Raw genomic sequence first — 22446 nt, 5'->3', positions numbered from 1 at the left:
AATCAGGGCTGATCTATCTCGCCCTCCGAACCCCATTCTCCTGCTTTCTTTCTATAACCTCTGATATATGTACTAATCAAGATTTTATTCATCTCTGCCTTTAAAATATCCACAGACTCGGCCTCTAGTCTTCTGCGGCAAATAATTCCACAAATTCACCACCCTCTAACTAAAGAAATATCTTCTCATCTCCTTCCTAAAAGAACGTCCTTTAATTCTGAGGCTATGACCTCTTGTCCTACTCTCCCACTAGTGGAAACATCCTCTCCACAGCGACTCTATCCAAGCCTTTCACTATTCTGTACGTTTCAATGAGGTCCCCCTCATTCTTCTAAACTCCAGCGAGTACAGGCCCAGTGCCGACAAATGCTCACCATAGGTTAACCTACTCATTCTTGGGATCATTCTCGTAAACCTCCACTGGACCCTCTCCAGAGCCAGCACAACCCTCCTCGGATATGGTGCCCAAAATTGCTCACAATATTCCAAATGCGACCTTACCAGCGCCTTAGAGCTTCAGCATTGCATCCCTGTTTTTGTATACAAGCCCTCTTGAAATAAATGCTAGCATTGAGTTTGCTTTCTTTACTACCGATTCGACTTGCAGATTAACTTTTTGGGAATCCTGCACCAGCACTCCCAAGTCTTTTTCCACTTCCGATTTCTGGATTCCCTCCCCAAAGTCATTCACGTTAACAGATACATGCCAGTAGGAATCAGGAAGAAGGATCCCGACCCAAAACGACACCAGCCTATTCCCACCCCAGATGACCCGTTGTGTTCCTCCAGCACATATGTTTTGATGCATGCCTCTACTGTTGTCCATAGTATTCTCCTCACATCTTTCAAGAGTCAAGACTGTTTTATGGTCATACGTCCCAGAGAGGACAATGAAATCCTTACTTGCTGCAGCACAACAGAATATGTACAAATAGTACATAACAGGAGAAAAAAAGTTCAGTGGGTGTATATATCCACATGCACACATACTCAATAAATAAACAAGTATAGTGCAATAATAATAATAGTCTGTTGTAGTTCAGAGCTTATTTGTTGTCATGTTTAACAGCCTGATGGTATGGAAGTTATATAGAAGAATACATAGCTTAATTAAAACATTTATCATAGCAGCAGTCAGCTATTTTACGTAATCAGACATCAGCTTATTTTAGAGTAGCCTCACGTGATTGTTAACCATTTAGCAGCATTTAATTAAATCATTTATCTAGTAATCAAGACACTAAACAAGTTACTTATTTCTACTTTTGCATCTTTGTATTCTTAATAAATACATTTGTATCTTTGTACTCAACTTAAAAACTAATATGTAACATTAAAATATGGTGTATGTAACCTTGGCTGTAGCTAGAGCATAAGGGTGGCAAAGTAGACATAGCTGGGAGATTAGAGTAACAGTTGGAATTTAAGGGTGGCGAAAGAGGAAGAGATATGAGGGGAAATGTAAAGTTTAATAAGACTGAACCAAGGTCCAGGAAAGATCTTCGGAAATATGCATGCCCAGGAATTTGAAGTTTTTGACCCTCTCCACCATCATCCCATTGATATAAACAGGATTGTGGGTCCTCATCCTTCCCCTTCCAAAGTCCACAAGCAGTTCCTTGGTTTTACTGATGTTGTGTGCCAGGTTGTTGTGCTGGTATCATTTTGTCAATCGGTCAATCTCACTTCTATACTCTGACTCATCGCCATCTGTAATTCGTCCAACAACAGTGGTGTCGTCGGCGAACTTGATGGAGTTTGCACTATGTCCGGCTACACAGTCATGAGTATAGTGAATAAAGCAGGGGGCTGAGCACGCAGCCTTGGGGTGCTCTCGTACTGATTGTTACTGAGGATGAAGTATTTCTGCCAATTTGAATTGACTGTGGTCTGTGGATGAGGAAGTCGAGGATCCAATTCCTCATCTAAACCCATCACTACAGGCTTCTATTTCCCGTCTCCCCGAAATGCATTAGACAGTTCATCTCAGCCAATTCCTCTGGTAACTTGTTCCACATGCTCACCACTCTTTACATACAGGTATGGTGTTTTTTAAATTCCCACATGCTTCCTTGTCATTATTTTTCCTTTATAAATTTTAATCATGCTCCTCCACACAAATGGAAACATTCTCTTTACTGACACCACCAAAACCTTTTATAACTCAATTAGATCACCCTCCAACTGACTCCCAGATACCCCCCTCTCTCCTCCACTCCCAAATTTGATGCCAACAAATGTTGTAAAACTATGTCTTGTGGGGGTAGTGCATTAAAGTATACTTAGCACCAATTCTGAAATGATAAAAAGCACCACGTATACCTACCATATACCTGCACCAGGGTAGATAATAAGACAAAAGATACATAGAGGTCGAATGAGGGATGTGGGAAGGGATATATGTATAAAGGTTGATTGAAGGATGGGGGGAGGTGGTAAGTGTACAAAGATTGAATGAGGGGAGGGGGGGGGGGTATAAGTGTATAAAGGTTTAATGAGGGTAATTGTATAAAGATTGAATTAGGGGAGGGGTAAGTGTTTCAAGGTTAAGTGAGGGGTATATGTATAAAAGTTGCATGAGGGGGTGTTAGGGAGGGAGTAAGTGTATAAAGTTAAATGGGGAGGAGGGATAGGCAGATGTAGAGGGAGGGGGTACATGTATAAAGGTTGAATGAAGGGTATGGAGAGGGGGTATGTGTACTAAATTTGAATAGACAATAGGTGCAGGTGTCATTCGAGCCAGCACCACTGTTGTCCCTGGTTCTGCACTCCTCCAACATCGGGAACATGTTTCCTGCCTCTAGCATGTCCAAACCCTTAATAATCTTATTTGTTTCAATAAGATCCCCTCTCGTCCCTCTAAATTCCACAGTATACAAGCCCAGCCTCTCCATTCTCTCAGCATATGACAGTCCCGCCATCCTGGGTATTAACCTTATAAACCTACGCTGCATTCCCTCAATAGCAAAAATGTCCTTCCTCAAATTCGGAAGCTGCACACAATACTCCAGGTGTGGTCTCACTAGTGCCCTGTACAACTGCAGAAGGACCTCTTTGCTGGGAAGGGATAGGCAGATGAAGTTAGAGGGAGGGGTGGGGGTTAAGTGGATAAAGGTTGAGTGAGGGAGTAGGTGCATAAATGTTGAATGGGGAGAGGTTATGGGGGTATGTGTATAAAGGTGAATGATGGGCATGGGAGAGGTACATGAATAAAAGTTGAAAGGGGGGGAGGGAGATCGATAGATTAAGTTAGAGGGATCGGCTATAACTCTCTTGACTCTATATGTATAAAGGTTGAGTGAGGAGGGATAGATATGAAGTTAAGGAGGGGGTATATGTATAAAGGTTGAGTGAGGGGTATGGGGAGAGTACATGTACAAAGGTTGAATGATGAGGGACAGGCAGATTAAGTTAGAGTGGGGTATATGTATAATGACTGAATGGGGAGGGATAAGTAGGTGAAGTGAGAGGGATATGTGTATAAAGGTTAAATGGGGAGGGGTTAGGGGGGGTATATGCAAAAAGGTTGAATGGGGAGGGATAACAGATGAAGTGAAGAGGGGTGGGGGTCAGTGTATAAAGGTTGAATGAGGGGTATGGGGAGAGGGTGTCTATAAACGTTGATTGGGGAGGGATAGGGAGATGAAGTGTACAGAGATCACATCGCCTCACCAATGCCAGTTATTGACGTTAGTGGCGTCGGCCCGCTCCTCCACGATCCAGCGCGGGTCGCCCTGTCCCCACTTGGCCATCGTGACAGCGACTCGACGCCGGTGCAGACCCAACCAATAAATGAAAATAGTAATAAATGGAGAACGTAGAAGTGTCCCTGCTGTCAGCGTGAGGGGCCTGGGCCGGCTGGGGGAAGGGGAAGAGCCAGAGCGCAGCTGGCGAGCGGCCCTTTGCCCGGAACGGCGGCTGTCGTCCTCGTCCCGCCGCCGCCTCCTCCAACCTTTATCCGGTCGCCGTCAGAACATGCTAGAAAGCCGTGACGTCAGCGCCGCCGCAGCCTGCCCTTTGTCCGCAACACGCACACGCTCAGCGGCGTCAGGTGCGACCGACGGCTGCGTTGGAGACGGCCGGTGCGAGGCGGAAGTGGTGTTGCGCACGAAGAGCGTCGCAGAGGGGAGGGGAGAGTATCTAAAACGCCGTGACGTAAGACGCACTTCCGCCCCGCACCCACCATATCCACCAAAGATCTTTGATCTCCACCTCGGCCGCCGGTGACCATTGACGTCAGAGCATTTCCGCCCCCGCCCTTTTTCTCTATTCAACATCCGGTGCCGAAGCCAGGTGTACAAAAACTATGCCCCGCGATAAGTTTCATTTCATTAACTATCAAACTTGTGGATTTAGTTTCTTCTTTTGGCATTGTCCGCTCTGTGATTGATGACACTGACGGACTTTCACGCCCTCCCTGGAGCCTCCGCCCTCATGGAAAGTGCTAGAACGGCGGAGTCGGTTGCCTAGAACCTTCTGGACGTTACATTTCCGGGGTGTAACTTCTGAAAACACCACCCGCAACATAGACAATAGGTGCAGGAGTGGGCAATTGGCTGATCATCCACAATAATACCCCGTTCCTGCTTTCTCCCCATATCCCTTGATTCCGTTAGCCCTAAGAGCTAAATCTAACTCTCTCTTGAAAACATCCAGTGAATTGGCCTCCAATGCCTACTGTGGCAGAGAATTTCACCGATTCACAACTCACTGGGTGAAAAAGTTTTTCCTCATCTCAGTTGTGACCCATTCTTTCATTATACATCAGTCCCGCCATCCCGGGAATTAATCTCGTGAACCTATGCTGCACTCCCTCAATAGCAATAATGTCCTTCCTCAAATTAGGAGACCAAAATTGCCCACAATACTCCATGTGCGGTCTCATCAGGGCCATGTACAACTACAGTAGGACCTCCTTGCTCCAAAATTCAAATCCTCGCAATGAACGCCAACATGCCATTGGCTTCTCTTCCTGCTCTATGTGCATGCTTACCTTCAGTGTCTAATGTACAAGCACACCCAGGTCTTGTTGCATCTCCCCTTCTCTTAATCGGACACCATTCAGATAATAATCTGCCTTCCTGTTCTTGCCACCAAAGTGGATAACCTCACATTTATCCACATTATACAGCATCTGCCCACTCACCGAACCTATACAAGTCACCCTGTAGCCTCATAGCATCCTCCTCGCAGCTCACACTGCCACCCAGCTTTGTGTCATCCGCAAGCTTAGAGATGTTACATTAAATTCTCTCGTCTAAATCGTTAATATATATTGTAAACAACTGGGGTCTTGTGGCACCCCACTGGTCACTGACTGCCATTCTGAAAAGGACCCATTGATTCCTACTCTTTGCTTCCTGTCTGCCAACCAGTTCTCTATCCATGTCAATACCCAACCCCCATACCATGTGCTCTAATTTTGCACACTAATCTCTTATGTGGGACCTTGTCAAAGGCTTTTTGAAAGTCCAGATACACCACATCCACTGGCTCTCCCTTATCCATTCTACTTGTTACATCCTCAAAAATTCCAAAAGATTAGTCAAGCATGATTTCCCCTTCATAAATCCATGCTGACTTTGACAGAGCCTGTCACTGCTTTCCAAATGTGCTGCTGTAACATCTTTAATAATCGATTCCAGCATATTTCCCACTACCGATGTAAGGTTAACTGGTCAATAATTCCCAGTTTTCCCTCCTTTCTTAAAAAGTGGAGTTACATTGGCTACCCTGCAGTCCACAGGAACTAATCCAGAGTCGAGAGAACATTGAAAAATGATCACCAATACAGCCACGATTTCTAGGGCCACCTCCTTGAGTACTCTGGGATGTAGACCATCAGGCCCTGGGGATTTACCTGCCTTCAGTCCCAACAGTTTACCCAACACCATTTTCTGAGTATTATGGATTCACTTCAGTTCATCCCTCCCACTAGATCCTCGGTCCCCTAGTATTTCCGGGAGATTGTTAGTGTCTTCCTCAGTGAAGACAGAACCAAAGTACCTGTTTAACTGTTCTGCCATTTCCTTGTTTCCCAAAATAAATTCACTTTTCTCTGACTGTAAGGGACCTACAGTCGTCTTCACTCATTTTTTTCCTTTTTACATACCTAAAGAAACTTTTACAGTTTTTATATTCCCTGCAAGCTTTCTTTCATGCTCTTTTTCCCCCCCTCTTAATTAACCCCTTTGTCCTCCTCTGTTGAGTTCTAAGTTTCACCCAGTCCTCTGGTTAGCCACTTCTTCTGGCAAATTTATATGCCTCTTCCTTGGCTTTAACACTACCCTTGACTTCCCTCATCAGCCACGGTTGAGCCGCCTTAGAAACATAGAAAATAGGTGCAGGAGGAGGCCATTTGGCCCTTTGAGCTAGCACCGCCATTCATTGTGATCATGGCTGATCGTCCCCAATCAATAACCCGTGCCTGCCTTCTCCCCATATCCCTTGATTCCACCAGCCCCTAGAGATCTATCTAACTCTCTCTTAATCCATCCAGTGACTTGGCCTCCACTGCCCTCTGTGGCAGGGAATTCCACAAGTTCACAACTCTGGGTGAAAAAGCTTTTTCTCACCTCAGTCTTAAATGGCTTCCCCTTTATTCTAAGACTGTGGACCCTGGTTCTGGACTCGCCCAACATTGGGAACATTTTTCCTGCATCGAGCTTGTCCAGTCCTTTTATAATTTTATATGCCTTCCCAGTTTTATTTTTTTGCCGGACAGGGATGAACATTCATCCATGTAGTCTTTAAATCTTCGCCATTGCATCTCCACTGTCAACCTTTTAAGTATAATTTGCCAGTCTGTACTAGCCAATTCCTGTCTCATACCTTCTAAGTCTCCTTTATTTAAGTTCAGGACCCTGGTCTCTGAACTAACCGTGTCACTGTCCATCCTAATGCAGAATTCCACCATATTGTGGTCACTGTTGCCCAAGGGGCTTTGCACAACAAGATCACTAACTAATCCTCCCTCATTAGACAATACCCAGTCTAGGATGGCCTGCCCTCTAGTCGGTTCCTCTATAAATTGGTTTAAAAACCCATCGCAAATTCATTTTTGGCGATCGTTTTGCTGAACACCTCCACACTCTTCGCCTTAACCTACCTGATCTCCCGGCTGCTCAGCACTTTAACTCCCCTTCCCATTCTGTCCTGGGCCTCCTCCATTGTCAGAGTAATGCCCAGCGCAAAATGGAGGAACAGCACCTCATATTTTCCTTTGGTAGCTTGCACTCCAGCAGTATGAACATTGACTTCTCTAACTTCAAATAGCCCTTGCTTTCCCTCTCTTTCCATCCCCTCCCCCTTCCCAGTTCTCCCACCAGTCTTAATGTCTCCAACTACATTCTATCTCTGTCCCGCCCACTCCCCTGACATCAGCCTGAAGAACGGTCTCGACCCGAAACGTCACCCATTCTGTCTCTCCAGAGATACTGCCTGTCCAGCTGAGTTACTCCAGCATTTTGTGTCTACCTTCGATTTAAACCAGAGTCTGCAGTTCTTACCTACACAATCCTCCTCAGCACTGTTACCAATTTGGTTGGCCCAATCTATATGTTGATTAAAGTCACCCTTGATAACCGCTGTACCTTGGCTACACGCATCCGTAATTACCTGCTTGATGCTATCCCCAACCTCCCTACTGCTGTTTGGTGGTCTGTATACAACTCCAAAAAACGTTTTCTGCCATTGGCTATTTCGCAGTTCTACCCATACCGATTCTACAGCATCCAAGCTAATGTCTCGAAGGGCCGAATGGCCAACTCCTGCACCAATTTTCTATGTTTCTATGTCTCTCCTTGCTATTGCATTAATTTACTCTTCTCCTCTTTAACCAGCAATGCCACCCCACCTCCTCTTCCTCTCTGTTTATCCTTCCTGAATATCGAATACCCTTGCATGTTCAGCTCCCAGCCAGGGATGTTTAGCTCCCAGCCTTGGGCACTCTGGAGCCATGTATCCATAATTCCAACTATATCATATCCCTTAACTACAACCTGCAACTGGGGTTCCGCTCTATTGAGGGGAGAGTGCCCAACGTTTACTCTCACTGGAAGTGCAATGGAAATATTAGAGGCCTGTTGGATGGAAGCAGGCGCATGTGTCCTACTTGCCTATGCTGACCAAGATGCGCCATGTAGTCACACCTGCCCGCATTTGCCCCATACCCCTCTACATCTTTCCATTCCGTGTAGCTGTTCAAATATCTTTTACATTGGCACAGGTCAGGTAGCATCTCTGGAGAGAGAATGGCTAGGTGAAAGGACAAGAAAAAAATGTTAGGACTCAAAAACTTGTTCTAAATTGAAGATAGATGGGTGGAAAAATCAAAGGTAATGTTTGTGCTCAAATAGTAGCTCAGATACAACGTTACTTGTGGGAAAAAAACAAAGTGCTGGAGCAATACAGTGGGTCAGACAAAAGAAGGGTCCTGACCTATAATATCACCACTCAATTCCCTCCACAGATGCTGCCTGTACGGTTGCGTTTGTCCGGCACTTTGTGTTTTGCTCAGAATTCCAACATCTTGTGCCTCCATACAAATTGACTTGCTCTTCAGAGCCCATTACCAAATACACACCTGTGCATGCATCATTGCACAGTTTGAGTCGGTAGGAACTGCAGATACTGGTTTAAACCAAAGATGGACGCAAAAAGCTGGAGTAACTCAGCAGGACATGCAGCATCTCTGGAGAGAAGTAATGGGTGACGTTTCAGGTCGAGACCCTTCTTCAGACATTTGCACAATATTTTTTTTAAAGGGGTGTAATGCTGAGTCACTGGTCAGACCATATTTCGAGTGTTGGGACCAGTTTTGGGCCCCACATCTGAGGAGGGATGTGCTGGTGTTGCAGAGTGTCCGGAGAAGGTTTACGAGAATGATCCGAGGAATGATTCGGATAAAATAAGATGAACGTTTGAAGTCACTTGCCCTCGATGTAACTAGGAAAATGGACAAGGGAGAGCCAGTGGATGTAGTGTACCTGGACTTTCAGAAAGCATTTGATAAGGTCCCACATAGGAGATTAGTGGGCAAAATTAGGGCACATGGTATCGGGGGTAAAGTGCTGACATGGATAGAGAAGTGGTTGGCAGACAGGAAACAAAGAATAGGGATTAACGGGTCCCTTTCAGAATGGCAGGCAGTGACTAGTGGGGTACCGCAAGGCTCGGTGCTGGGAACGCAGCTATTTACAATATACATCAATGATTTGAATGAAGGGATTCAAAGTAACATTAGCAAATTTGCAGATGACACAAAGCTGGGTGGCAGTGTGAACTGTGAGGAGGATGCTATGAGAATGCTGGGTGACTTGGACAGGTTGGGGGAGTGGGCAGATGCATGGCAGATGAAGTTTAATGCGGATAAATGTGAGGTTATCCACTTTGGTAGCAAAAACAGGAAGGCAGATTACTATCTAAATGCCGTCAAGTTGGGAAAAGGGGAAGTGCAACGGGATCTGGGGGTCCTTGTACATCAGTCTATGAAAGTAGGCATGCAGGTACAGCAGGCAGTGAAGAAAGCGAATGGCATGTTGGCCTATATAACAAGAGGAATCGAATATAGGAGCAAAGAGGTCCTTCTGCAGTTGTACAGAGACCTAGTGAGACCACACCTGGAGTATTGTGTGCAGTTTTGGTCCCCTAATTGGAGAAAGGACATTCTTGCTATTGAGGGAGTGCAGCGTAGCTTTACAAGGTTAATTCCCGGGATGGCGGGACTGTCATATGCTGAGAGAATGGAGCAGCTGGGCTTGTACACTCTGGAGTTTAGAAGGATGAGGGGGTTCACATTGAAACATATAATTATTAAGGGTTTGGACACGCTAGAGGCAGGAAACATGTTCCCGATGTTGGGAGAGTCCAGAACCAGGGACCACAGTTTAATAATAAGGAGTAAGCCATTTAGAATGGAGACGAGGAAACACTTTTTCACACAGAGTGGTGAGTCTGTGGAATTCTCTGCCTCAGTGGAAGCAGCTTCTCTGGATGCTTTCAAGAGAGCTAGATAGGGCTCTTAAAGATAGCGGAGTCAGGGGATATGGGGAGAAGGCAGGAACGGGGTACTGATTGTGGATGATCAGCCATGATCACATTGAATGGCGTTGCTGGCTCGAAGGGCCGAATCAAAGATCTTATAGCTATAGGATCTTTGGGCCGAATGGCCTACTCCTGCACCTATTGTCTATATTGACTCGCTGGAGTTTAATAAGAGGAAGGGGGTGGGCGGGACCTCATTGATCCTTACCCAATAGCGAAAGACCTGGATTCAGACTCATTTCTCCCTGTCGCTGGCTTCACATTTCATGCCTCTTCTATCCTATCTCACTTAATGTATGTTCACCTCTGGCACCTGTCAGAAGGTCTGAAACACCGCCTATCCATGTGTTTTCAGAGATGCTACCCTGACCCGCTGAGTTACTCCAACACTTTGTGTCTTTTGTATAATTCTAAATTACCATTATTGGGGGACAAAGGTGTCGATGGCACGGTCCGAACGGACAAGGAACTGAGTGTTCCACGACGCTATTTAATCGACGCACGCATCTTATAACTATAATACGCTTCCCTAAACAACAGACGATTCGACGAACCTGCGATTACAATTAAAATATTATTTTGCTACCGCTGCTGTGTAATTATGGCGTTGTGTTTATGCTCCTGTAACGCTGAAGCAGCGACTCGTCCAGGTGCCGGAAGTGGGCGGCCGGAAGTGCTGCTGGGATTTGTAGTCCAATCTCGGAAAAACTACAACCCCGGCCGTCAGCGCGCATGCGTAGACCCCCAGCCTGTTACTTGGTCCTGGGAGGCTGATGCAAGGAAGTGAGTGGGTTCAGGGGTTGTATGAGGGAGGGGGGTAGGGAGAGGGAGCTGTGACTATTACTGACTCTATATTAGCAACAGATTAAAATAAGCAAATGCTCAGCCGTGTTGGAGATGTGTTTTGCATTCAGTGTGTTGTGTGTGGGTGAGACTGTCAGCAGCAGTGGGTGTGTGGCTTCCTCTTAGCTCTCAGCTCATGTTCAGAGGGTTGCAACCTCTCAGTGCAGGGGCTGTGGGCTCAAGACCAACACCTGAGCACAAAAACATCTAAGGGGACACAATACAGTGCGCGTACTGTGTTGTCAGAGGCATCATCTTTCCAAGGAGATGTTGTACTGCCTAGATGTAGTCTGCTGTATGATTTTACTGGATTGGATGCAAAAAAACAAGAATTTCACTGTACCTACGTACATGTGACAATAAAGTATAATTTCATAATTGAAACCGAGCTTCAGTGGACATGAAAGGTCCAGTGAACTTGTAGAAGACCTGTCCTGGCTGCTGTTTCTTCTTCACATCTCCAAAGCAAATTAGTTAGATGTTAAGGAAGAAACTGCAGATGCTGGTTTACATCGAAGATAGGCACAAAACGCTGGAGTAACTCAGCAGCTGGGGACAGGCAGCCTCTCTGGAGAGAATGAATGGGTGACGTTTCGGGTCGAGACCCCTCTTCATCACTTTGCTTTTGTCGTAGCTTGCTGTGAAAATGTTGGCTGTCACATTTCCTACGTTACAATAATTATGTATGTACATTTCTGAGAGGCATGGATCGGGTAGACTGTTGGAACCTTTCTCCCCAAGGCAGAAATGTCAAGCACTCGATGGCATAGCTTTACGGTGAAGGTCAACGTTTAAATGTGATGTGTTTTCTAATGCAGAGTGTGGTAGGTGTCGGGTGCTACAGGTGGTGATCATAGTGGTATTTAAGAAACTTGAGAGACTTTTAGATATGCAGGTTTTATGTGCAAACAGAGAAGATTAATTATACTTGGAATCATGTTTAGCACAAATATTGTGGGCTGAAGGAAATGTCCCTGTGCTCTACTGTTCTATGTAAAATGCTGTGAAATGCTTTTGCAAGACTTGAAGTACTTTGACTGAACCTTCTTCCGATATTAAGGTCACAATGTCTGTGTGAAGAAGTGTTTTTGCTTAATATCGGAGTCACTGACTTTGGGTGAATGTTACAGCCTTTCCCTCGTTTGGAACTTGGTTTAATTCTAGTTTTCATCATAAGTAAGTCAGATATACTGGGAATCTACCTACAGTGTATTGCAAAAGCATCTCACAGGTTAATCCAAGCAGCCGAAGATAGAGACAAAAAGCTGGAGTAACTCAGCAGGACAGGCAGCATCACTGGAGAGAAGGAATGGGTGGCATTTCGGGTCGAGACCTGAAACTTCACCCATTCCTTCTCTCCAGAGATGCTGCCTGTCCAGCTTTTTGTGTCTATCTTCGGTGTAAACCAACGTCTGCAGTTCCTTCTTACACATAATCAGCTCACAATATCTGTTCCGAACATGATGCCAAGGCCATCACTTATCCACTTACACATAACCCATAGCCCACCATTGCCTGCAGATCCATATCTGTCTATGCAAAGGTATTTTAAATGCCACTAAGGTACCTGCTTCGACCACCACCCAAAGTAATGCATTCCAGGTACTCGCCACACCTGTGTAAAAGGAAACTTACCCCGCACATTTCCTTTAAACTTTGCTCCTCTCACCAGAGCATAGGCTTGAGGTGAAAGGGGCAAAGTTTAAAGGATGATGTATGCGGGGAGGTGTGATGGGGTTTAATGCCTTTCGTGCAGTGAGTTCCTCAACTGCGCGACTCTTTAGATTAAATATAACCGCACAACCATTGTCACTAGGACAGTAATATATTGTGCTCTTGTTCTGTGTCACTCTTTTGTGCAAGGTGCTGACATTAATTCAGTTAACGACACACATTTGAGATTAAACTACATTTTTTGGATCAGTACTACACCATTGAGGCTGTTAACCCTCTGAACCATTATTACATTAACAAACAACAAACTGCAAGAAATGTGGTTTGTTGGCTGGGAAAATATTTGCAAAGAGCAATGGGGAAATTAAACATTGGTTAATTTGTAAGTACTGGAATTTATAAAAGTTCTGATAAAATTGTGTTTGTTTGCAGATGAGCAGAAATAAAAATGATGAAGATGACTATTGGAATAACACAAAATGCAAAGCTTACACCTTTGATGATGATGATGATGAATATGCAGAGGCAAGTAAATTGCCTATTTTAAAATTTCCTGTTGCTATTCCTTCTCTTTTTTTGTCTGTGTTAGATATAATTTGGTTTTGATTTTTTGCTTAGGTACAGTGAAAAGCCTTTTGTTGCGTGCTAACCAGTCAGCTGAAAGACTATGCATGATTACAATCGAGGTATCCGCAGTGTATAGATAGATGCATGATAAATGGAAGAACGTTTAGTGCATCTTAAAGTCCAGTAAAGTCTGATTAAAGATAGTCCGAAGGTCTCCAACGAGGTAGATAGTAGGTCAGGGCCACTCTCTTGTTGTTGATGGGATGGTTCAGTTGCCTGATAACAGCTGGGAAGAAACAGTCCCTTGGTTGGCAATCCTGCATAACATCCCTTGTGAATCTGTTACATCAGTCAATAAAATGACTCTGATTAAAAAATGGCCAATCGTAAGTAGCTTACAGTGTCTGTGGACACTATTCTATTTGGGGGGGGGGGGTCTATTTTACATCAATGTCTACAGCAAACAGCAGTGGGCTTATATCAAAATGTCACCTAGTCTCTTAAAATCAAAGGACCAGTGCTGCACTATTCCATGTTCTCTATCGAGTGATCCAATGGAATAGGAATTCCATCCATCTTTTAGATTGATTAAGTTGTTTCAAGAAAAGGTTGCAAAATATATCCATATTAAAAATGTTTTAATTAAAGGTCTGTATCACCGCTGATGAGAGATCAATTGAACTGCACTCTACAGATGCAGAAACAAGGAACTTCAGATGCCGCTTTACGCAAAAGGACACAAAGTGCTGGAATAATTCAGCGGGTCAGGCAGCATCTCTGCAGAATGTGGATATGTGATGTTTCTGGTCTGGGCCCTTCTTCAGACACCTCCCAACCAGAAACACTACTTATCCATGTTCTCCAGAGATGCTGCCTGACCCGCTGAATTACTACAGCACTTTGTGTCCTTTCGCGTAAAGCAGCATCTGAAGTTCCTTGTGCTCGTCTGTGAAAACCCTACAAAGATTACACGAGAGAGGTACTCATAAACATCGGACATACAGTACCTCCAAACATCGCTCCGGATTTCTCTCACTCGCTGGATTATTTGGACATAATCGTTGGCAAGGCTGTGGCTGCGTTCAAAGTCTTGAGACGGAGGAGGACCCGTGGGAAGCGCTCACCCGATTCCGGCGACGAGGATCGCGCACACCACTCACGAGCATATTCCTGCTGCACAACATCACTTCTTCATCATCAACAATAAAAATAGACGAGGTGGAGAGGCTTTTCAGAAGACAGAAAAGCCAGAAATCTCCAGGACTGGACAATGTTTCCCCCTCTACTCTCAAGCTCTGTGCTGAACAACTGGCACCGGTCTTCACAGACATTTTCAAACAGTCCCTGCAAACTTGTACTGTCCCTGCCTGCTTACAAGTCTCCGCTATTGTCCCTGTACCCAAAAAGGCAAGGATTACTGGTCTTAATGACAGGCCTGTCACACTGACCTCTGTAGTCATGAAGACCCTTGAAAGGTTTGTGCTGGCCAAGCTGAAAAATATCACGAACCCCCTGCTGGACCCTCTGCAGTTTGCATATCGGGCCAATAGATCTATGGATGACGCAGTCAACCTGGGCATGCACTTCATCCTCCAGCACCTAGACCACCAGGGGACCTATGCGAGGATTTTGTTTGTTGATTTTAGCTCTGTATTCAACACCATTGTGCCAGAGCTACTACACTCCAAACTATCTGAGTTGACTGTGCCTGAACCCCTCTGTCGGTGGTCACCAGCTTCCTGACAGACAAGAAGCAGCATGTGAGGCTGGGAAAGCATATCTCGAACCCACAAACGCTCAGCATAGGAGCACTGCAAGGCTGCGTACTCTCCCCTCTCCTCTACTCCAATGACTGCACCTCCACTGACTCCTCTGTCAAGCTTCTCAAGTTTGCGGACGACACTACCCTGATTGGACTGATCCAGGATGGGGAGGAATCTGCCTATAGGAAGTGACACAGCAGGCGTCCTGGTGCCATTGCAACAACCTGCAGTTCAATGCTCTTAAGACAGTGGAATTGATTGTAGACTTTAGGAGAGCTCCCCCTCCCCTCACCCCACTCACCATCAACAACACCGTAGTCACATCTGTGGATTCTTTTAAGTTCCTGGGAACCATCATCTCCAAGGACCTTAAATGGGGGACTATCATCGACTCCACAGTCAAAAAGGCACAACAGAGGATGTACTTCCTGCGGCAGCTGAGGAAGCACAATCTACCACAGGCAATGATGGTCCAATTCTATGCGGCTATCGTAGGGTCTGTCCTCACCTTCTCCATCATGGTCTGGTTTGGCTCAGCCACCAACCATGACACCTGGAGGCTGCAGCGAATCGTCCGATCAGCTGAGAAGGTTATTGGCTGCAACCTTCCCTCCATTGACGAATTGTACACTGCAAGGGCCAGGAAATGAGCGGGTAAGATCATCTCTGACCCCTCTCACTGTGGCCACAATCACTTCCCTCTGGAAGGCGACTCCGGACTGTCAAAGCTGCCACAGCCAGACATAAAAACAGCTTTTTTCCACGAGTAGTAGCTCTACTCAATAACCCAAAATCTGTAGCCTCTTTTTGCTCTGGTATTTTATTTAATTCACATGTTTAATCAATAATGTTTTATTATTAATGTTTTATGTATCATTCTTAACTGTCACTGTATGTCGTGTTGTTACTTGCGGGCGGAGCACCAAGGCAAATTCCTTGTATGTGAACCTACTTGGCCAATAAACTTATTCATTCAAACTTATTCATTCATTCATTCTCTGTATTGCGTTGGCTCGGCTGAATGGATTGACAGAATTGGTCTGGTGCCATCAGCCCACCCTCTTGATTTTGCTGACAAACAGCCCCCCAGCAATTGTGCCCACAGTGCAGACCAGGGTTCCCTGCTGGATAATTCCATGCCTTTGTATGACTGCCCTTGTCCTCTTGCTCTGCTCCAAGATGGCACCCAACCCAGACATCTATTTGCATGCTACCCACGGAAGCAGATCGACAATCGCTCCACACTTTTAAACCTCTACTCCTACAGCAACAGTCATTCCAAGCCGCTGAGGAGTATTCACCCGACGCCGGAGTTCCATCTACCCGGCAAGAGGGCCTGAAAACATCTGGCTGCGGAGGCCACAAATAGGCCCCGACCTCAGGTGATCACAGAGGAAGAGGACTGAACTTTCTGATGCCTTTCCCCACAGTGGAAATGTTTTGATTCTGCTGTGGGGGGGACGTTCATGTTAAATTCTATATTGTGTTGTGTCATTTTTCTTTTTTTTTTCTTTTTCTATGGATGTACGGAAACTTAATTATTTCTTCTATGTAAAGCACTTTGGTTTCAACACGAGTTGATTTAAACGTGCTATATAAATAAAATTTACTTACTCACTAGTTCTTACTTTAACTATGATCTCAGATCTGTCCATTCTCCGCACTAAACGTTATTCCCTTTATCATGTATCTACACACTGTAAACGGCTCGATTGTAATCACGTATTGTCTTTTCCGCTGACTGGTTAGCACGCCACAAGATCTTTTTCACTGTGCCTCGGTACACGTGACAATAAACTAAGCTGAAACTGAAGCACGTTACGGCTGATTAAGCTTTACTGCGTTGTCACCTCAGCTGAGAGCGTCCAAGCGAGCAGTGAACAGCCTCCCCGGCATCGCGGGCGATGATGACGATGATGTGGAGAAGGTCAGCTGGAGTGGAGAGCCCGTTGGAAGTAAGGACTGCGGCCATCACCCACTCTCCCCGATCAACGGATTCAACCCTCCCACTCCACCCCTCGATGTTTCTCCAAGTCTTCTCCTGCTCCTCGCTCTCCCCATTTCCTCCCCTACTCCATCCTGCGTTCTCTCCCCCCCACCCCCATGCTTTTACCCCCAACCCTCCCCTGTCTATACCACCACTCTGCTCTCTCACTTTTCTCTCTCTCTTTGACACTCAGACATTCTCTCCATCCCCAGCTCCCATCTTATGGATCACTTCACCCCACACTACTTCACTTTCACTCTTTTGCCTCTCTTTGTTCTTACTCAACACTGGATACGATTGCGACTTTCAAAAGATATTTGGTCAGGTAAATTCCGCTGAGGACGGGAATAGCCGGCTATGGGCCCAATGTGGTCAAATGGGACTTGGCCAGAATGGCAGCAAGGACGCTGAATAATTGATTAGTAGGACCGGATGTTACAATCCCTAAGGTTTTTCACTACAATTAACATTTGGTATTCTTGGGGATGACCACTAGGTGATTTTGCTACCAATCAAACACATCTTCAGTCGTGCACCTCAACGTCACTGGGTGTTTCGGCCTTTTATCCTCAGTCGAGGCAGGCCCACCGCAGGGTGATCAGACCTGGGTGTGTGTCTTATGGTTAGCCTCTAGATGGTCACGTGGCAGCCCAGACAGCATCTTTTCTCTTCAGCCACAGCCATTGACTGCTCCATTCTGCATTTTTCCTTCCATCTTCCTCTCTACCGCTGACTGTGGCTGGTTGGGCTCTGGACTCGTTCGTGTCTGTTGGTAGGACAGTACTTGGTTGAGCTTCGCCTGGGGTGCTGATACCCTGTGGACTGTGGTGATTAACCTGCCACTGGGCTTCCCTCGACTGATTTGGCAAGATGTTTGTATTGCAAGGGTTTTGGTTCCATGGGACCTGATATTTGTGGCTCACGTGCTTCTGGATTATTTATTTCTCTCCTCAGGTATTTCCTGGTCAATCAAAGAAACTGCAACAGGAGGTCGGTCAGGAGATCTCCGAGAACTGGGAGCATTAAGGTCTTGCTCTGATACCACGCAGCAATCTATTTCCAAGCCTGCCTCCGCTTATTCTCTCAGCAGTTTCTTCAAAGGTAAAAGCAACCTCGGTTTGAGCTCTCCCGCGAAGGCTGTCAAAGTTATTGGGCAGGAAAAGATTGGCCGCTCCGTTGAGTTTTCCCTTAGTCAAGATGGCCAGAGTTCTCCCCCACAAAACCTCTGGTAACCTTCTGGAGCAGGGCGTAAGAATACAAACATTGCACGAGCGGTTGAGAGGAAGGATGTGAAAAGATACGGGGAAAAGGTACACGGAACGGTTGGAAAGTTGGGCAGAGCAGTGGCAGATGGAGATTAATCCAGACAAGTGTGAGGGAATTAATTTAGGGAAGTCAAATACTGACAGCCCATGAATGAGTATTAATGTACAGAGGGAGTTTGGATTGCAAGTACAAATCTCTCTGAAAATGATAACTCAGGTGGATAGAGTAGTGAAGACATTTGAGATAGACCGAAGTATTGGGTACAATATTGGGATGTCACACTGCAGCGGCACAAAACATTGTTGAGGCCACACGTGGAATATTGCGTACAGTTCGGTTTGTATTGGTTTTGGTTTATTATTGTCACATGTACCGAGATACAGTGAAAAGCTTTTGTTTCCCTGCTGTACAACCAAATCAGATAATACTGTACATTACAATTGAGCCGTACACAAGTACAACAGGGAAAATTATGAGAAAAAAAACTAGAGTGCAGCAATTTAGCATAACAGTTCCAGAGAAAAAGTCCAATGAGGTAGGTTGGAAGATTAGAACTCTACCCTCGCTTATGGAAGGACCATTCAGGAGTCTGGTAATAAGGTGAAGAAGCAGTTCCTGAGTTTCAGGCTTTGTGGGAGCATTAGAAACAGTGCAGAAATGTCTCCTCGATTTTTCTTGTTCATATCAAGCTCCATGATTGAACCTGACCCATGTCTTCACTGCCTGGGGTGGTCGCGGATAGGCATTCAATTATAGCATTCAAGAAAGAGTTGGATAAGTGGCTGAAAGGAAAGATTTTGTCTGACTATTGAGCAGTGACAGGGGAGTGCATTGCTCTTGGGTAGATAAAAATCAAATCAAAAACTGCTGGAAACAATTGTTTTCAGCATGTAGTCTGCACCATTTAATTTTGCAGACTTGCTACTAGAGTCATACTCCTGCTGCACACTAATCCAATCAATTCTGGGCAAGATATACAAAAAAAAGTCTATTTAAATGTAGGTATGTATGTGGAGTGGCGGAACTCCTGCTTGTAGCTTTAAGCCTGTGTCCAGTTAAAGATGAGATCACAAAGAGACTGGGGTCCTGATATTGTGGTGGTCAACATATTCTGACACTGTGAAAATGGCGCTATTAGAAGGGGCAACGGCTCATTCAGACAGTCTCCATTCTGCACTTGCCTAACCTTTGGTTTGTCTTATTCTGAAGGTAAAAGGGATTCTTCGAGTTCTTTATTTGGGATCAGTCGGCCTGGGAGTTTCCAGTCGCTTTCTGATTGTAAGTTTGTTTTTTGGCGTCACTTATGTTTAACAGAATGAGGATTTGGTCCTGGCTCTGTGTTAGATTCCATCCACAACTCCTTTACTTAGGCTTTCTTTAAAAAAACCATATCTGCCAATAAAGAACGTCAGGACATTTTGTTACCATACAAAATGGTATCATTGTATTGTCATCGTTGTTGAGTTCATTTATAAAACAGGGCGCTTAGTATGGAATTGATATTGGGATGCATAATTCCCTTTGTTGAATTTAGAAGACCAAGACTTATTTCCACACTATATTCCAAAATACATAATATATGTATCTCTCTAAGTAAGAAATAAACAAACAGATAGACAAGCCTCTATCATACTCGTGTCTCATTAGGAACTTTGGAGCCAAACACTTGGAATAGCTCGACAAGGGGGGGGAAGGGCAAAGGTTTGTAGGTTAATTGCCTGCAGTAAATTGCCCCGAGTGTGGCGAGTGTTTGTGAAAGCGGGGTAACTTGAACTAGCGTGGACGGCTGATCAATGGTCGGCGTGGACTCGGTGGGCGAAGGGTTAATTTCCACACTATATTGCTAACTACATAAGCATTGCTCTAAGTATAAGATATACAAACAGAATTGTGCCTCACTCTATCATAAAGCTTTGATCTCTCTTCAATACTTCTGTCTTTAGCTGTCACAGGCACATCCACTGTGAGTTATGCACCAGACCTACGTAAATCAAAGACAGATTACAAGGTGGGTTTATTTCATTTGTCCATCATGAATCACTCCACACATTACAAACTGCTTCTGTTCGTATGGCCTTCGTACATAAAAAAACTTGAGAAAATTTGTGGCAATAAATTCCATAGATTCACCACCCTCTGGCTAAAGAAATTCTTCCTCATCTCCATTCTAAAGGTATGTCCTTTTGTGCTGAGGCTGTGCCCTCAGGTTCTAGACTCTCCCACTACTGGAAACATCCTCTCCACATCCACTCTTATCTCGGCCTTTCATTACCCGGTAGGTTTCAATGAGATTTACCCCCTCATCCTTCTAAACTCCAGCAAGTACAGGTCCAGAATCTTCAAACACTCCTCATATGTACTCCTTCTGTTTACCAGTGTGGCAGCTGAGGCACACTGGGCACTTTAAAAAAAAGTTAATAGTCGATCTATAAATGCAAACTTAGCCAGTTTGGACATTTAGAACATTTTCCAACTCATTTCCTTGTAACGTGAAATGCTGCAAACCCATTCAGACATGATAAAAAATAATAACATTTGGATGTGTGCTTACCGATTACCATCTAACAATATCAGACAATTGGTTCCTTATTTCACATTCTGTAGATCACCCATATTAATCTCTGTCAATATAGCCTTCACCACATATATTATGCATGATACACATTCCACCATGTAATCCAGTCCGGGATTTGAGTAGGACTGCAGCCACTGATAGCAGCCTGCTCCTCCCTTAGTTTGGGAGTCTAAAAGTAGTTGCGATGAGTGTAACAGTGCATATTGTTCTCTCTGCATGGGTTTTAATACATGCGTTGTGGTTCACCTAATACTTTGTAATGTTTCGATTACAAAACATGGTGTCAGAAGTGGGATCCGAACCCACGCCTCCAATCGGAGACCTGCATGGGTTTTACTAAATGCTTTGTGGTTCACCTAATACTTTGTAATGGTTTGATTACAAAGCACATTCCTTCCCTTTTAAGGTTTTGACAACTTAAACAGAAGGAATGCTGTAATTTAATGTTAATGGTGCTGACTGTGGGCAAACTACGGTGATGGTTCCGATTGTGGAGGTTCACCTTGTGTTTCTTGCTCCCTCTACACAGGACTTTTCGATCGACTGGAGTCCACACGAGACCGTTAGACAGATGCAGAAAGGCCGAGTATGGTGAAATTATTGCAGATATTATTCCTCTTCCCCGCCAAATACCTTTCTCCCCTCCTTTTACAAGTTATAGGAGCATTCGGCCCATCGCGTCTATTGCGCCATTCAATCGTGGCTGGTCTAACTTTTCCTCTCAACCCCATTCTCCTGCCTTCTCCCCATAACACTTGACACCCATACAAATCAGGAATCTGTCAATCTCCGCCTTAATAAAGCCTAAATGACTTGGCCTCCACTGCCCTCTGTGGCAAAGAATTCCACAGATTCATCACCCTCTGAAATTCCTGCTCATCTCCTGTTTAAAGGTGCACCCTTTTATTCTTCTTCTTGCACAGCCTAACGTTGTAGGACAACTTGTTCTATTTGAGCTTATTTGATTGTGCACGCCAGGTTGATTGCATTCGTCGAAACAGGGCGGACCACGTGAAGGTTGCAATCTCCCACCCACCTTTCATTCTGAGGAGCCTTTGCTTTTCCTCAAGCCATTGCTTCCTTTCCCAATGCATCAGGCATTTGCTATCATCTCTTTTAGCCCAGAGATTATTATTTTTGTAAGCCTCTTGGCACAGAAGGTTTCTTGGATATTAAGAGTGGGGATAGTTGGGGAGGTCTTCACATCTGAGTCAGAGCCCTCAATTTGCCCGTCACTCACATGTAATTGATTTCCTGGGATTGCTGGATATCAAATTTCTGCTCCAATTTCCAAAGGCTGAGACTAGTCGGAGAGGGCGAAAGCCATGCCAATGACAATGATACAATGGTTGTGGTCAATACCAATGATACATCAGCCGTGCACTTCATGCAGCGAGGTTGTATCCATGAGAATTCCAGTGAGCCAGCGTCCACACCCAGTTGCTGCACGGCATGGACATCATTTGGAATGAGCCCTTTGTTCACCCAGTGCCTGGCCAGCAGCAGTAAGCCAGTGGCTGAGATCCAGTGGCTGTTGCCAATGGCAGTGAGGTCGTGATCGAGATGAGGTGCAGTGAGAATATCCAGTGGCAGTAAACCATTGGCTCTGGCTATTTCCATTGAGCCACAGGCCCGAGATACAGTGGCGGTCAACCAGCAGATGTAAGCAGAGACTGTGGCCAGTTGCAGTGATCCAGTGGTTCAGGCCCAGTGGTGGTAAACATCTG

At 45.2% G+C, this 22446-nt stretch overlaps 2 protein-coding genes across 3 annotated transcripts in view; one reads left to right on the top strand and one right to left on the bottom strand.

Annotated features, from left to right (window-relative positions):
• The window catches only part of ahsa1 (activator of HSP90 ATPase activity 1), a 36680-nt gene extending 32486 nt beyond the window's left edge, over positions 1-4194 (bottom strand). Inside the window, exon 1 of the mRNA XM_033027613.1 lies at positions 3673-4194. Coding sequence (XP_032883504.1) covers positions 3673-3752 — 80 coding nt within the window. The 5' untranslated portion in view covers positions 3753-4194. The remainder of the gene's footprint in view (positions 1-3672) is intronic.
• A 6531-nt stretch (positions 4195-10725) lies between these two features.
• Positions 10726-22446, top strand: part of vipas39 (VPS33B interacting protein, apical-basolateral polarity regulator, spe-39 homolog) — a 34273-nt gene continuing 22552 nt past the window's right edge. The window contains exons 1-7 of one of the 2 annotated variants that reach the window (XM_033027610.1): positions 10726-10827; positions 12994-13086; positions 16747-16846; positions 17833-17979; positions 19354-19422; positions 20088-20152; positions 21249-21305. In XM_033027610.1, the coding sequence (XP_032883501.1) occupies positions 12994-13086; positions 16747-16846; positions 17833-17979; positions 19354-19422; positions 20088-20152; positions 21249-21305 (531 nt within the window). In that variant the 5' untranslated portion in view covers positions 10726-10827. Of the gene's footprint in view, positions 10832-12993; positions 13087-16746; positions 16847-17832; positions 17980-19353; positions 19423-20087; positions 20153-21248; positions 21306-22446 lie in introns of both variants that reach the window. The other variant, XM_033027612.1, reaches the window with a different exon arrangement.

Source organism: Amblyraja radiata, chromosome 9 (assembly GCF_010909765.2).
Source record: "Amblyraja radiata isolate CabotCenter1 chromosome 9, sAmbRad1.1.pri, whole genome shotgun sequence".
Lineage (NCBI taxonomy): Eukaryota > Metazoa > Chordata > Chondrichthyes > Rajiformes > Rajidae > Amblyraja > Amblyraja radiata.
This window is presented reverse-complemented; position numbering and strand designations above follow the sequence as displayed.